This window comes from Pithys albifrons, chromosome 1 (genome assembly GCF_047495875.1).
Source record: "Pithys albifrons albifrons isolate INPA30051 chromosome 1, PitAlb_v1, whole genome shotgun sequence".
NCBI lineage: Eukaryota > Metazoa > Chordata > Aves > Passeriformes > Thamnophilidae > Pithys > Pithys albifrons.
This window is the reverse complement of record NC_092458.1, coordinates 74,008,887-74,024,455: the sequence shown is the minus strand read 5'-3', so window position 1 is coordinate 74,024,455 and position 15,569 is coordinate 74,008,887. Positions and strand designations below refer to the sequence as shown.

Sequence of the window (15,569 nt, the reverse complement as noted above, 5' to 3'; positions counted from 1 at the left end):
ATATAGTGCATTTCAGACTAATCTGCCATATTTATGGGACATGATGACATGTCAGCCACTTAGGGATTGAGTAAAAGGCAGATGTAGGCTGATCTGTGCATTCCTAAGGGAAACATACTGCTGGCTCTGTCTTCTAATTTCAGAATTAGGGTATTGAGAAGCAATTTTTAGTGTGGGAAGTTTCTATTAACAGTTTAATCTAAATGGTAACATAGTCGGTCTGTTTATTCAATGGTAACTCATGTAAAAATTCTTAAATTCCAAAAGAATGCATTGAAATACTGTTACACAAAAGTGGAATGCTTGAAATGGACTTTTCTACAGAGATCCACAATTACTGAATGCAAACACAAATTAAAATAAATAAAATAAAACTTCAGTATGTAGAAACAAAGAATTTTGTGATATTTATTAAAAGAATTTAAGAATCACAGTTAAAAGTCAGACTCTACTGAATATGAAAGAAATTGCTTGTCTGGGCAATTAGAAATGATAACCCAAGTCAACTAACACAGAAGTTTGCCTGTAACATTTTATCAAGGACCACACCTTTGCACCAGCTTTAGTGGGTTTTCTGCTACTATCTCAGGAATCTGAAAAATGTTCTTATCCCCAGTTGTAATGCAGGCTCTTCTTCACTGGCTTCAGGAAATTATGACCAGTGAGGATACCTTTAGATATACATTTAGCTGTCAGTTGTCCACGTTTTTTTTCACGAATCAAGATGCAATTTTTATGAACAAGTAACATCCCATACTTTTAATGAGGGGCATCCCAATTTAACCAGGGACACTGAATTTATGTCCCATAGGCCTTTGTTCATGTGACAGGGATTTGTCTTTACAGACCAAGCTACACACCACCAACAGTTCACTGTCACACAATGGATGCAACCAACATCCATTGTAGTGGGGAAAAGCAAAAGCATATGACCAGCAAGTACCCAAACAAGACTCACTATTTCCTACATTTAAATATCATTTCCAGTGACTGGAAAAAATTGTTATATTTTAATAGACTCATAAATTCATCTTAGGCTTTATCTGTTACTCTGTTTTTTGAATATATCTACAATTTACATGCCTTAAATGCATGATTTTCTTCATATCCACATCAGAGGAACAAACACCATCACATTGTAATTTTTCAGGAAAGTATTTCTGTGACAAAACATGCAATTCTTGAATGTATAAAGCTAATTTAGTTCAATTCCTCTTTTACAATTACCCCAATTATAATGGCATGCATTTAAAATATAAAATATTTAGCTGCACTAAATAGTATTGAAATGAGTCTGTTGTGTATAAAAATGTTTGCAGTCATATTTTCCATTTGTTTTTGCTTTTAATCTCACTCTGATGCTAATCACTGTTTGAGTATTCAGCACTGGAATTCAAAACATTATTAAGAGTTGTAGTCAGTGAAAACATATCTATTTGAAGCTTCTGAAATACAGAATGTTATAGCTGATGAATTTAAGATTACAGCTAAGTGATTTAGCTTTAATAAGTGCCAAACTTTTAAGGAAAACAACACAAACCAAAGCTTAGTGGGTTTGCATACACATTACTCCTGGTGAAATACACACTGAAATTTTCCTAAGCTTTCTGATTTTTGAAGCAGAGCTGCACTGAATGCTGCAGAAAACAGTATGCTGGACTCAGGGTTTCCATGCAGCATGAACACAGATAAAACACGAATGTACAGTGTGTGCCTAGAATTTTAGTTACTCATGAAGGTATTGCAGTTACATCTGCTTAATGCTGAATGACTGACTTTGAAAGGCAATTTCTGTGTGGCTAATTAGTTCATAAAAAGTGAAATATCCATGAGAAAAAGTGGGAAAAATTTATTTTAATTCCTCAAAAATCTTGTATTATGCACATACCCACATGTATCCTTGCACACAATGTACTAAAGTAAAAAGTTGGCACACTGTGTCAGAAATTTGAGAGCGTGCTATATGTAAGAAAAATGTATAACTGGTGTTAGAAATCTGTCATGTTAGAAACTCACTGTCATTCATTTGCATATCTAAAAAGCAGCCTAGCCAAGTTTACAAAACATTTCTTATGACTGTTGTGATTTTTGCAGTTAAGAAATCAGAAACTCACAATATGTACATCAAGCTTAAATGGCTTGTTATGTTACAAGTGTAAAGCAGTAGGCAAAGTATGACAAATATACTGAAGTCCTGACATTCCAAAATCTTGACCAAAATAAACAAACAAAAAATGACTCAGAAATCATCTCTATGATAAGAGAAGACATTTCACTTCTTGTGAAAGAGAAGAGGTTTCACCATCCCTGCTAGAATCTTGGGTAGCTGGGCAGCAATCACCTCTGACATCATCTCAGGGAATTCAACACTCAGTGCACGGGACTGGAGAAATGTGTTCAAACAGAAGAGATGGAGCTGTTTCACTAGCTGGATTTAATAAAATACAAACATGATCAATCAGGCTAAGAGTAAAGCAGACAGATAAACATGCTGTCAATCACTTATACATTCATTAGCTGACATCATTATAATGATTTTACTCTGTCATTTCTTGAATCTGTAATTAGGGTACTTGTTATTCTCTATTAATGACAAAAATCGTAAATATAGCTAAATGGCATGTCATATAAAAACACTGCCTCACTACTATTACAAAGTAGTATAATCCTCACTCATGACATGTGCGATGAACAAAGACAATTACTTAACAAGTAATCAGTCTTCCATCTCACACTCAAGACAAGACTCAGTGCTTTGTTCACTACATGCTATTCAAACACTGCACGGAGGGACAGCATTTACTACTTACCTGTGAGCTTTTCCATGGTTCTGATTATGCTCATGCCTGAGTATGTTGCAAACATGAAACTCCACAGTCCCTTGAAAGCAATTACTCAATACATGTGACTATTTCATCTCTTCCATCCTCTCTCAGAGGCTCCAATTTCTCTTTCAGACTAGTGACCTTTAGGTTGTCAAATATCATACTATTTCTGCTACCCTAGGCTTTAACATCACACAAGGCTCTTCAGTGTGATGATCTGTCTTTTCCTTCTACTTCCAATCACTTTATCACCCTGAGCTGAAACAGGGACTTGAACAAAGATACTCTATGTACCAAACATCCCTTTGCTATTCTGCAGCAAAGCTTCTCTCCCTCCATCCCTCCCTGCCTCCTGGCTATTTTTTACTTAATGTATTTGAAATTAAGAGATTGAATTAAAACAAAATGCAGATTTGCTGAGTGCTGAAGAATACAAAGATGCAAAAATCCCATCCACCCTGAACTCCCTGTATGGTCCTCACAACAAACACTGAAACCCAAAACTGCTCAGGGGTTGGTGTCGGGACCAATGCCGTTTAACATCTTTGCTGGTGACATGGACAGTGGAATTGAGTGCATCCCTGGCAAGTTTTCTGACAGCATCAAGCTGTGTGGTGCAGTCAACACACCAGAAAGAAGTGATGCCATGCAGAGGGACCTGGACAGGCGTGAAAGGTGGGTCTATGTGAATCTCATGAAGTTCAAAAAGGCCAAGTGCAAGGTCCTGCCCTTGGGTAGTGGCAATCCCAAGCACAAATATAGGCTGGGCAGAGAAAGAATTGAGAGCAGAAGGAGAAGGACTTGGGGTGCTAGTTGATTAGAAGCTCAGTATGACTCGGAGATGTGCACTGGCAGCCCAAAAAGCCAAACATGTCCTGGGCTGCATAAAAAACAGTTTGGCAAGAAGGTGATGTTGCCTCTCTGCTATGCTCTCATGAGACCCCACCTTTGGGGTGGAGTCCAGATCAGGGCCCCTCAGGACAAGTAGGATGTGGACCTGATGAAACAATACAGAGGAGGGACACAAAGATGACCAGAGGCAGGAGCACCTCTCCCGTGAAGATGAGCTAAGACAGTTGGGATTGTTCAGTCTGGAAAAGAGAAGGCTCTGGGAAGACCTTATTGTGGCCTTTCAGTACCTTAAGGGGCTACAAGAAATCTGGAGAAGGACTTTTTGCAAAGGCAGGTAGTGACAGAATGAGGAGCTCTGACTACCTGGTCCAGTTCCCCTCTCATACAGTGAAGGTAGGAATTAGATGATCTTTAAGATCTCCTTTCAAATCCAAACCATTCTATCATTGTATGAACATTCACATGGGCAAAGGTTTATATGAAATGTCCCTCCTCAATTTAAATGAATCTAAAAGTAACACGGTTCTCAAAGATGTGGAAAGGATTCAGTTGCATCTTTTGAGACACCTATGAATCTATATGATATCACTACTAGAATTCTCAAAGATTACTCAATTCCCAGATATAGACAGATACACATAAAAATATTTGAATTGAGGTTGCAAAGACAATCTTTCTCTAATTCTCAGTTGGCTGATTTGGCAACTTGAGTTGCCTATCTTTTGCATTATTATTTTCCTACATATGCTCACACACACATACACACCACTCCCTACCAAAGCTTATTATGTAGGTTATGTTACATTAATAATGAAACAAAATGGTAGCATTCAAAAGCATGTTCCACAAATACTTAAACCTTGTATGTCATATAATACTTGCACAATATATATCCTGAAGCTGAATACTTAGCTATCTATTCACACACATATACACGATGAAAGAAAAATGTTTTGTTGTTTTCTTTTGTTGTTTACAAATGTTGACTGCTTCCTCCTATAAAATTACATAAAAAGCAAAACACATTAACAAATAAACTTACATCATGCATAGAATCCATCAGTTTTGTTAGTTGATAGAAACGTTGCGAGTTGGCCACAACGCCTTTCTGGCGCAAGCCAATTGCCTTCACCAGCTCTCTGATGTAACTTGTTCTCATCTCATCAAATTGGCTTTGACTTCTTAAACCTTCCAAAGGAACTAAACAAAAATAAGAGTTGTGTTACAAATTACATTGAGGGCAATGAAAGAAATTTAAAGTACAGGAAAAGTTTATTGTATTTCATGCTGTACAGTGCAATTCATTACTATATGCCAGGTATTTTTTCCCATTCAAAAGTTACTCCAGAAAGAGCAATACAATTAGTTAAAAGGATATACCAGCAATAATCAATCAGTTTTGCTAATTGCCTACATCTAGAAATATCCTTCAGCCTCAGCTACATGTGTTTGCTGAAAAAAAAAAAAAAGAAAGACAGCCAAAAGAACCACTCCCATCTTTTGGGAAATACGTTAGGGACTGATTCATTTTTACACTGCTGAGAGCCAGCCCACTTCACAGCAAATTTATGGTAGAGGCCTCTAGCTGGAGTGCTTCATAATGGAGTCAAGGAAAGAACTAACAATGCTCAAGTTGGGTGGACAGTAAAGCATCCAGGGTTCAGGCCTCCCAATTGAACCTCTTTCACTCAATACAACAGCTGTATTTTCAGAGTCTTACACGTGAACAGCTTTTTAGAAAAAAATAGCAAGGAGGAGAAAATGACTGAACTCCCTCTTGTCTTAGTGGTCAGAATCAAAATGAGGACATGGAGAGAACACCGAGAAATGAACTGCTAGTGATAAGAGCGTATTCGATCACTGATGCTAAGTGTTGGTAACATTGTAAGGAAACAAATAAAAGATCTCGACTGTCCTTGACATGGCAGAGTTAATACACAGGTCTTATCACTTATGTTGCCAAATGAAACTAAGAAATTAAAAACTTGTAGAAATGAAACTATAAAAGTTATTCCCATCTGGCAATCAAATCTAAATCCTTGCTTCACTATAATAATAATCACATAAAAACATGGGCTTGTTTCAAACAGACTGTTTTCAAAAGAGATGTTGAATTTCTTCTCCTTTTTCTCTTCTTGCCAATGACATTTCACACTGCAACATCACTTCATATTCTGACAATCATGAGGAAAAGGATTCACCTCACCAAACTCTAGGCTATTAGTTACTCTTCATCTATTAGTCACCATAACTGCTTGTAGTTTTAGTGGGAATAATCAGGCAAGTATTGGGCACAAGGAATGTCTGGACTTCTGGAATGATCCTCAGAAAGAAATTAATTATGCTTATTTTTCTCCACAGACTCTAAAAGAATGTCATGAGGATTAGCTCACACTGTTAAATAAATTGCCTACTAGCTATCTACGTATCTAGTACATCTTCAGTCTGGTATCGGACTATGACTGACATGAGGCCACAACACACTTCACTTGACTCTCGTTAAAAATAAACAAAGAAATAAATAAATAAGTTTGGTTCATAATGACATTGACTTATTCAATATATTGAAACCTGAATTCCAATTGATTTGTCAATGTCTGGAATTAAAACATAAATAAATGTGTTTAATGACTCTCTGTTACAATGCACCACATTGTCAGATACCCCATAATGGAATTCTTGAGAGAGAAGCCACACAAAAAGGAGATACCTGCACAGGGGACGACGTAAACTCTTTGCCTGAAAACGAATTGAGTGGCAAACCCTGCACTGACAGAAACACTGCTCTCCACTCTGAAATCAGAAATGCTGTCCTGAAATCAGTTGTCTAAGTCATTCCTGGCTCCTCAGAAAAATGTAAGGGGAACAGAGACACTTTTGGCAAGCATATTAAAACTAAAATTCCCTTGTCTTGAGCCCAGAGAGGAACGACAAGACAGAATTTCAAATCTCTGTTCTATGTGTGTTAAGCAGAAGTCTCCTCTATCATGCCCATGAGAGGAAATGATCCCATTTACCAAGGTAGTCTCTCACTTAGTGTGTCCTCAGACAACTGCATGTCTGGGGGAAGGAAATAGACAGACAGAAAATAGCAAGTTACTACAAAGACAAGTGTCTAAACACTGAGTTGGCCTATGTAGAGGCTCTGGTTCTTAACTAAAACAGGATTCAAACAAAAGTAAAAATAGAGATTAGAAATTGTAACTGTTTCCACAGAAAGTATGTTTATAACCTGGTACTTCCACTTACTTCCACTACGTGGAAGCTGAGGGAGATGAAACGAGGCAGACTTTTGCTTTGACTCTCAAGTTCAGACAGTTAAAGGAGGTATCTGAAAGTGTGTCTGTCACATCTACATCAAGCGTCTAAACAGAAGAGACACCTTTTGGTTTGTGGAGAACACAATGTGCTTAGGAGCAATGCAGGCAAGAACACTCACAGTGTTCTGTGACAGTTATGTCACAGAAAAAGAATAGCTTAATTCTCAAAGTCTGTATGGTTCTGGGTATGTCTTATCCACAGTTTTACAGACAACTAGGAAATCTTTTTCATATAAAGTGACACTCTAATGGAGTTTAGATTTAGGTAGATGCTATCCTTGACTTACATCTCTAAAACAGCGATTAAGCCTTTATATTTCCATTGTGACTTAAGTTAAAAGATATCTTCCAGCAATTAATGGCCTGTTTCCTTAGAATTCTGCAAAAACACAGTCACATTCCCACATAGTCACAAAAAGTTCCACTAAGCTATTTATCTGAGTGAAGAATTACAATGTCTTACATGGACAAATGCAGCTTAAACACAGGCAGCTCAAATGTTACCTCCCACTGAACATATGTAAAGAATGAGGATGTTTTTATTCAGCAGCAAGAACCAAGTCAAAACCTTACAAAACAAGATTCAGAAATCCCTTTAAATCAAAAGTCTGGAAAGTGTTAGAAAAAGAACTGAACTTGCTATTGCTAGAGCTCATATTATTTATCTGTCTTTTTTTTTCTTTGGTTTTTTTTTTGGCATAGCTCTAGTTTCTTAAATCATAGTCTTTCTGAACAGTTCAAAGTATTAGTTCTGAGATGGATGTTCTGCAAGACCTAATCCTACCTAAAACTTATGGGGCACTATCACAACACAGCATGATACATACAGTAAAGAAGGACCTGTAAAATGGAAACAATGGCAGAAAATAAAATTATTGTCCACTCTAATTCTGCCTTCAAGACAGCTTTAAAACTATCACAAGCATATTATAAAGAAAATGTTTAATCCACAGCAAACTCCAAGAAAAAAATACAAAATCAAAAATGTTATAATTTCAATTGCAGGGGTCCATTCACAATTAGAAATGTTTCAAGACTTAGATTTATTTATTTTAATAAAAACTACTCTTTCTTTGAAATTGCATAAAAAGTCTAAAACAGTTCATCTAAATAACAAATTGAACAAAAGACACAATGAGAGACTCAAAGATTAGACTTGGTATACTGTTAGTATACCAAAGCTTGAAATGGCCATACTTTCACATTTGAAGAGGATTAAGATGAATATCATGATTAAAACAAAACTAGTCTTAAAAATGCTTTAGAGCAACAATGAGGTTGTATGGGCTTTTTGAAAATACTTTTGTGGAATTATATTTATACAGTACCAAAGGTTTACTAAACGTCTCAGCAACAACGGTTGTGTTCCTTTTCCCAAAGATCTGACAAATAGTTTTTTCCTATAAGACAATAAGTGCAGGAGAGAACAAAAAGCAAAACTCATCAGCACAGGCAGAAATACTTTTTTTTTTTAAATTCTAGCATATACATAAACATACAATCTTTAAAGTTAGCTTCTGAGTGCAATGCAGTTGATAAAGAATGGTAGCTTGTTGAATTCTATAAAATTCATGCACTCATAAATGAGAGGGATTGGACAATAACTGCAATGCTTTTTTGAATTTGATCTGAATATTGTGGAACAGAAAGGGGTAGCTGGAATGTCACAAATTTATCTACATTTAACTGAAATTTTAAAGTTCCCTCCAAGGCTCAGATGATTGACAAAGGAGTTCATTTGTAACAAAAACAAGGTGGAAAATATTTAAAATAGGAATACATTCAGATTCCAACAAAGCAACTGGAGTTATATCACAGAGGGATTTTTATCCGTATTGCCCTTATTGCTTTAGCAGAGTCTATGGTATTTTGCTATTATTTTAGCAATTTCTATGTTCACATGAGCTAAATTTAATCTTTATACTCTTCTGAGACTGAATTTTTTTAAGCATTAGCTTATGCAAATACCACTCAAGAACAGCTTAAGATGGAATGAATTTTAATGTCTTATCTTTTACTTCAACTTTGTACAACCAACAAGCAGGCTACACAGGATTTGCACATCTCTCCTCTGACTCCATAAGTGAATTGAGAACCAAACTTCTACATTCTTTCCATTATATTTCTCAAAAATGCTTATTTTCATTTCTAATAGCACATGCATAGATTTGAAACTTTCTATCTGGGGATTCACAGCTAACAATTATGGCCTCAGCAGATGCCCATTTTAGAATTTTATAAAAGCTTTTGGAAGATAACTTCACCAACTACCTCATTTCCTACATGAAGTGCAATGCAGCTCCATGTTGCATTCTTTAAAAGATGCATATGATAGAAAGTGATCATGGATTTTGTTCCAGAGAAACAAACCAAAGAAAAACATTTTGATTTGTTTATATCTTTGCTAAATTTCACCTATTTATAACAACAAAAACTTAAATAAACGTTAGTGTTGTTTGCCATGACCAGTTCCCTAATTCTTTTGAGTAAATATTCTTTAAGATCTTGGCCAAGATAAAGTCCTTAGTCCTTATAATTTATTAAACATTTTAAAATATATTTCTAATACTTGTAAGGTTGTTTTATTTTTGTTTTGTTTTGTTTTGTTTCATTTTTATCTGTTTCTAGTCACTTAAACAGATGTTTCCCAGCAGAAATGCTGCACACTTGTTTTGAAAATGTGTTAACACAATATAGCTATATGTTAAAAGGGATTCAACATCTCCCCAGAGTCTTTATACAGAATAAAACCAACAATGAATCATAAATTCTTGGTTCTTTATAAATCCTAGAAAAATATTTTTAAGTCTTGTAATGCTAACATTCCTCCTAAAGAAGTTTCCATTTCTTAAGCCAGACAGCTTAGTGACTGTCAAGTTAAACAACGTGGCTAAAAACTCTTTTAGTAGTGATATGTTACAAAGAAATGAAAGAACCTACTTGTGTTGAGAAGTAACAGTGCTTTCATACATAGGAACTCTTCTTGGCTAACTTGAAGTCTGACAAATTCCTGTGGGAGTTGCCACATGGATAGACACAAGGAATAGAACGATGATTCTTTCATCCTCTGTCTTACACCCAGAAAAGGTAAACAAAAAAATAAATTAAAAAACATGAAAAAAAGAAAAAGAATGGTTTCAGTACTAACTGTTTGAAAGAAATCCCTTGTTAGCAGTTTAACTATCAAATTACAGAAATTAGAGAAGAGGTTATACACATAAACAATTTTCTGAATTTTTGGACCTATGCTAGTTTTTTAATTGTAATGAATGTGCTATTATTTTGTATGTTTAATCTATCACTGCTGTCCAGAAAAAAGCAACTTGGAGACTATCAAAGCTGAATGCTAACCATCAAAAATAGGGAAGGGGGGCGGGGGGGGGGGGAGGGAACGACTTTATTATTTAAAAATACTGTAATGATTAATGTGAAGTGCTATTTTATTTTAGAGGCTGATAGATTTTTGCATCTCTGAAAAGACTTCAAAGCATAGAACGAAAGATAAACCTGAAAGTCTGTAGAAAATTTATTCTTAGCTTTTGCAAAAATGTCTGTACCAAAGTACATTGTAGCAACTCTAACATTGTACTTCTAATAGCAATGATATTATTTGAAACATTTTATGCCATTAAAGAAACAGTTAAAAATGTTACATATTAAATAAACAGAGATATTAATACAGCCTTACCTAAACTCCCACAGACACAAATTGACACATCATACAGGAAATACATAAAACTGTTTATTTTATTTTGCAGCACTTTGATACTACTTTGCCCTTCATGAGTTGCTGTATTGAGTATATATCACTGCATTTTTTTACTAGGAAGGTAGTTTTCAACTGAAATGATTGCAATGACAGCATTACAAAGATTCTAATCTAGATCGAATTCAGTGCACATTAACCTGATGATCCAGTAACTTGGACTGATTTTACAAAGTTGCACCCTGATCCTAATGAATGTGGCACAAGAAGATTAAATTTGCCCCCTAGGAAGTTCAGATCAGCATTCCAACTATCTGACTGCAGATCGTACCCTCAACAATGAAAACAGAAGATATTTTCCACAAGTGAAAGACTTTTCTCAATGCATTGAGTATTTCTCTTGTTATTTAAAGTTACTGGTATCTTGAATGAAAATTATTTCAACGTTGTTCAACATCTGATATCTCATACCAGTTCTTAAAAGACATAAAAACATAGAAATTTAATTTCCTAGGTCTGCACGGACTCATTATTTCTATATTGGCTTTGAATCTCCCTTCCTGTTACTTTCTGGTAGCATCTCTTCCCAATTATGATCTATAAAGAGTGATAGCAGCTTTCAGGGTGTGGTGTGCTTAAATGCTGTTCTTACATTGTCAGACACTGCAAGTAAAAGTAAGAGTAAATAATTGTATAATGTTAAGACTATGAAAGCTTTGTCAAACTAACACTCCTGGCTTTCTTGTTCTGAAATTGATGCTACCAAACAAGCCCTTTGCAAGAAGCACAACAACTCAGTTCACCAAATGGCAGACTGGCTGTGAAACAATCTTTGGATTGTGGTTTCACGGTCATTTTGAAACAACTAAGGTGTGCATTGCCACTGTAGAAGGAATTTCTTTCTACCTCTAGGCATGCACTCCTGCAATTCCGGCATTAGTACCTGCACTCCCTCGTGTTGAGTCAAGGCAGGGATCACCTCCGCCTGCTAATGAATGGCTTTTTCTGGGGTACTTCTCAGGCATATAAATTCTCGTTTGACAGTGTTCAGTACAGCTTAGCTGAAATCATGTTCAGCAGTTACATTTGCTTTAAATGATTAGGAAAGTACAGTCGCAGACAGTGAAGTTGCTTACATTTTACTTATCTAAAAGCTAACTTATTTCCCAACAAATAGCTGTAAGCTACAATTTAGTGTGCCAGTTACTTTTCATGTTTCTTTGTTTATAATGTCTCTAATATCACCCTGATGAGATGTTCTATAATCAAGGGAAGAATGTACTGTCAGTCCAACTCCTTCCCAGTGAAGATGGTCTCGAACTGCCATTAAGCAACCGATGGATTACAATCAGGGTTCAAAAATCTCAACCCTATTCTAGAAGAAAGTTTTCTTCACAAGGTATCAGCAGTGGTCCAACATGCAGGGTAATACCTCAAGCTGTGAAATTACTGCCTAAAGCCATCTCACTCTGTTTGCTCTGAATATAACCATAAAATATGTCAGATTATGCTGCAGCAGCATAGTCAGAACTTCTTTCAAACTCATCACTTCCAAGTATTTCAGTCTGTGCACCATAATTAATACAAATGGAAAAGGAAAGAATTCATTACTCAATAACCTCATAGTGATTTACAGTCATCTGGAACACAAAAGGTCAAGAGCTACAGAGCCTGCTCCACTGAATGTTTTCTATAAAGAATTTCACTGGCAGGAACTTCTATGAATTTTAAAATTAGATGTCAATCTCTGCAAATTCACCTCTTAATCCTTAAATGATATGTCTTACAAAAAAACCCTGTTTCACTTTCATCTTGCTTCATAGTTATTTTTTTAATATTTTAAGAAAGAAATAACTACAAAAATGTATTAAGTAAAAATAAATATAGAGATTAAATTAGATTTTACTGCTCCTGGCAGCCTTCCATGTACTATAACCAAAGTATCTAATATTAAAGATGTAACAATATTAATTTGCAGATCTGAAAAACTGACACAGTCTGAAACGAAGACTAACTAACTTAAACAGCCTAGGGAATTGAAAATCTATGCCAACAATCCCCTCCCCTCAGCAGAAAAGAGCAGTTTCACATATTTTCTTCTTGATACTGAAATTCCTTCTTGTTAATTTTTTTTTGCAATCTTCCAACAAGAAATGTATTTTTCTAATAAGAAATGTACTTTAAAAAATATTTTTATCAGAAAGGGTCAAAACTGAGTATTTAGACCATATGCAAAGTATTTGCAAAAACCACTCAAACAAAAACAACAAAAGAAAATCAGTCTGCTCCATTTAATAAACATTAACTCAGGTCTTATTCAGATGAATTCAGGTAAATCTTATGACAGCATCACTTTTTTTTCCCAATTATTATTATTTTTCTATTAGATAATTAGAATATTATTAGAACTCATTTTGTTTGACCATGTAAATAGAATAGCTAGGGTTCCCACAAAATCCTTCCAAAAACTGCTGAACTTTGATATGGCCAGAAGAATTTCTCTGCTGTTAATTTTAAAACAGAACAAGTAATGAATGAAATCCTGGTCCCAATGGAGTCACAGTCTCATTGGCACATGTAAGTTCAAAATGCTACTCATATAATGCAACAGCAGAGTCTACTTACTCATTTAGAATCAGATCTGGTGCAAAATATAACATCTGACCACTGACATGTTTATATGATCTCCATCCCATTGCAAAAACCATTAGACTCATCCAGGAATACTGGATGAGGGTTATCTGATCATCGATATGTAAATTCCGAAATCCTGGAAATGAAATTAAAAGTTAAAAAGTTAAAATACTTCAAAATTCTCATTTAGACCACAGCTGAGTAGGTGTTTGATATTACAAGTCTGAGCTATCAAACTAAGTACACCTAGAAAGACAAGTGTTTCTGGGGATATAGCTCTCAGACGTTTGGCTAGTAACTGGCTTTCTCACTTCAATAGTCAACCTCTTGTCTTTTGGTTCTGATTCAGTAAAATTAACTTTAGCATAAATTATGGTTTCAGGGAGTAGGAATGAACCTCGTTTTCCTTTGGTAAAAATATCAGTTTGTAACACGATCACTGTAACCATATATATATATATATATATATCTCACTATCATATTGATAGCTTGAACTTCAGGTTTTTTAACATGAAATGTACTTATCGTAAGCATCTGTATATGAATACCTTTCTTGTATTCAACTAAAGAGAAGCATATTCAGTTGTGTTCTTGCCTTTGACAACTTTTGCTGCTTGGAAACTTTAAAGATTGCCATGAATTATGAATCAAACTAACAGCTTCCTGCCACTGAAAGCAATGCTCCTGCTCCTGCTCCCCTGGTCCTGTTACCTCCTTCAAGCAAGCTCTGGCATTTATGCCACCCCTCAGTGAACTGGCGCAGCTCATGAAGACATCAGAAAAATACAGAGGGTTTAAAAAAAAAGTTTATTTTCTTCTCACTTAGTGAGATGAATCTGTTCATTCAAGAGGTCTGATAAACACAAACTGCAACAGGAAGAGCAGTCATAGAGACTACCCTTTCCTGCAGCAGTGAAGTGTCAAACTGAGCTCACATGAAAGCATATTTTCCAGGCTTTTGCTCAAATATTGATTTATGTATAATCCAGGATCAGGCCCCTATGAGCATACAGCATACATACACACCCAGCATGGATTTTTTTTTTAATCCAGTCTTGGATCTTCATAAATTCAGTCACTTATAATTACCAGTCTGTTTGTGAGCTTCTTAGTACTAATTGGTACTACTAATTATCTTTGTTGCTGTCAAAAACTCATTTTAGTAATAATAAGAATAAAGAATATACAGAAATACAACCCTTTTTACACCAAATAAATAAATAATAGAGTAGGAGAAGTTTGGGTGGAAAGGCGGCTATAACAATCACATACAGGAACTCTCTGGGTTTCTGTGGTTTCTTGGAATGAGTCTAAATATTTAGATGGATTCTTTCAAATATGACCCCCATCATAATTTATTTGATTAGTTATATTATCTGATGAAGTGGAAGATTAATAATTTTGGAATTTGTTAAGAAATAATTGGGATGCAGACAATAATATTCTCTTTAACTGCTCATCTTTGCTGAACTACAATGCACTACATATATGAAATGCCATTACCTGGTAGCAATTTAGACCACTTGACTACACAAAGAAGTTGCCTCTCACAAAGATGATTTAGACTGGTCAGCAAGGAACTTGGTGTTTCAGGTTTTGTATTGTCATACCCAGCATAAACAACTTCTGGCTCAATGCCTCGTAAAACACTTATCATTGGGGGGACAAACTGTATTTCTTGATTTGGAGAAAAGGACAGCCTTTGAGTTAGAGACTGGCTTTCATCTTGAAGGGTTGCTGGCTGCTGGAGTGCAACATCTAGTGTTCTCACAACCTTAATTTTGTTAAACTTTTTCAGTTTTCGACCTGAAAAAGAAAATTGTTTATCTGTTAGAAAGAATTAACCAGTAACATTAATATTTTCCGCTAGTGTTGGATTACATTCTTAATCTATACAAGGAAATGAGAACTGTCTTCCAAATAAGTTTTCTATTTTTTGACTATTTATATAATTGAGAAATAATCATGGAAAATTCTTAAGAGCTCGCTCCATATCCTCTTCCCTTCACTAAGAGATGAACGGCACCCACCCAATAAAATTACTGCCATGAATTCTAGGTTACAGTAACCTCATAAAATGTTTTCTGGTTCCGTTCCCACTGCTCTGTCATACTCCAACAGCTGAGCCAGCTGGCTCTACAATTCGGTTTCTATTTAATGTCAGTTAAGGATACTGTTTCTTTTACCCCCTAATATTCAGAAACAAAAATGCTACTAATTAATTACTACAAA

The 15,569-nt window shown here is 35.4% G+C and overlaps 1 protein-coding gene across 1 annotated transcript in view; it reads right to left on the bottom strand.

The window, feature by feature from the left end:
• Positions 1-389: 389 nt before the first annotated feature.
• The window catches only part of PGR (progesterone receptor), a 36,414-nt gene continuing 21,234 nt past the window's right edge, over positions 390-15,569 (bottom strand). Inside the window, exons 4-8 of the mRNA XM_071571483.1 lie at positions 14,841-15,143; positions 13,329-13,473; positions 9,938-10,068; positions 4,720-4,877; positions 390-2,428 (exon numbers count right to left, since the gene is read on the bottom strand). Coding sequence (XP_071427584.1) covers positions 2,273-2,428; positions 4,720-4,877; positions 9,938-10,068; positions 13,329-13,473; positions 14,841-15,143 — 893 coding nt within the window. The 3' untranslated portion in view covers positions 390-2,272. The remainder of the gene's footprint in view (positions 2,429-4,719; positions 4,878-9,937; positions 10,069-13,328; positions 13,474-14,840; positions 15,144-15,569) is intronic.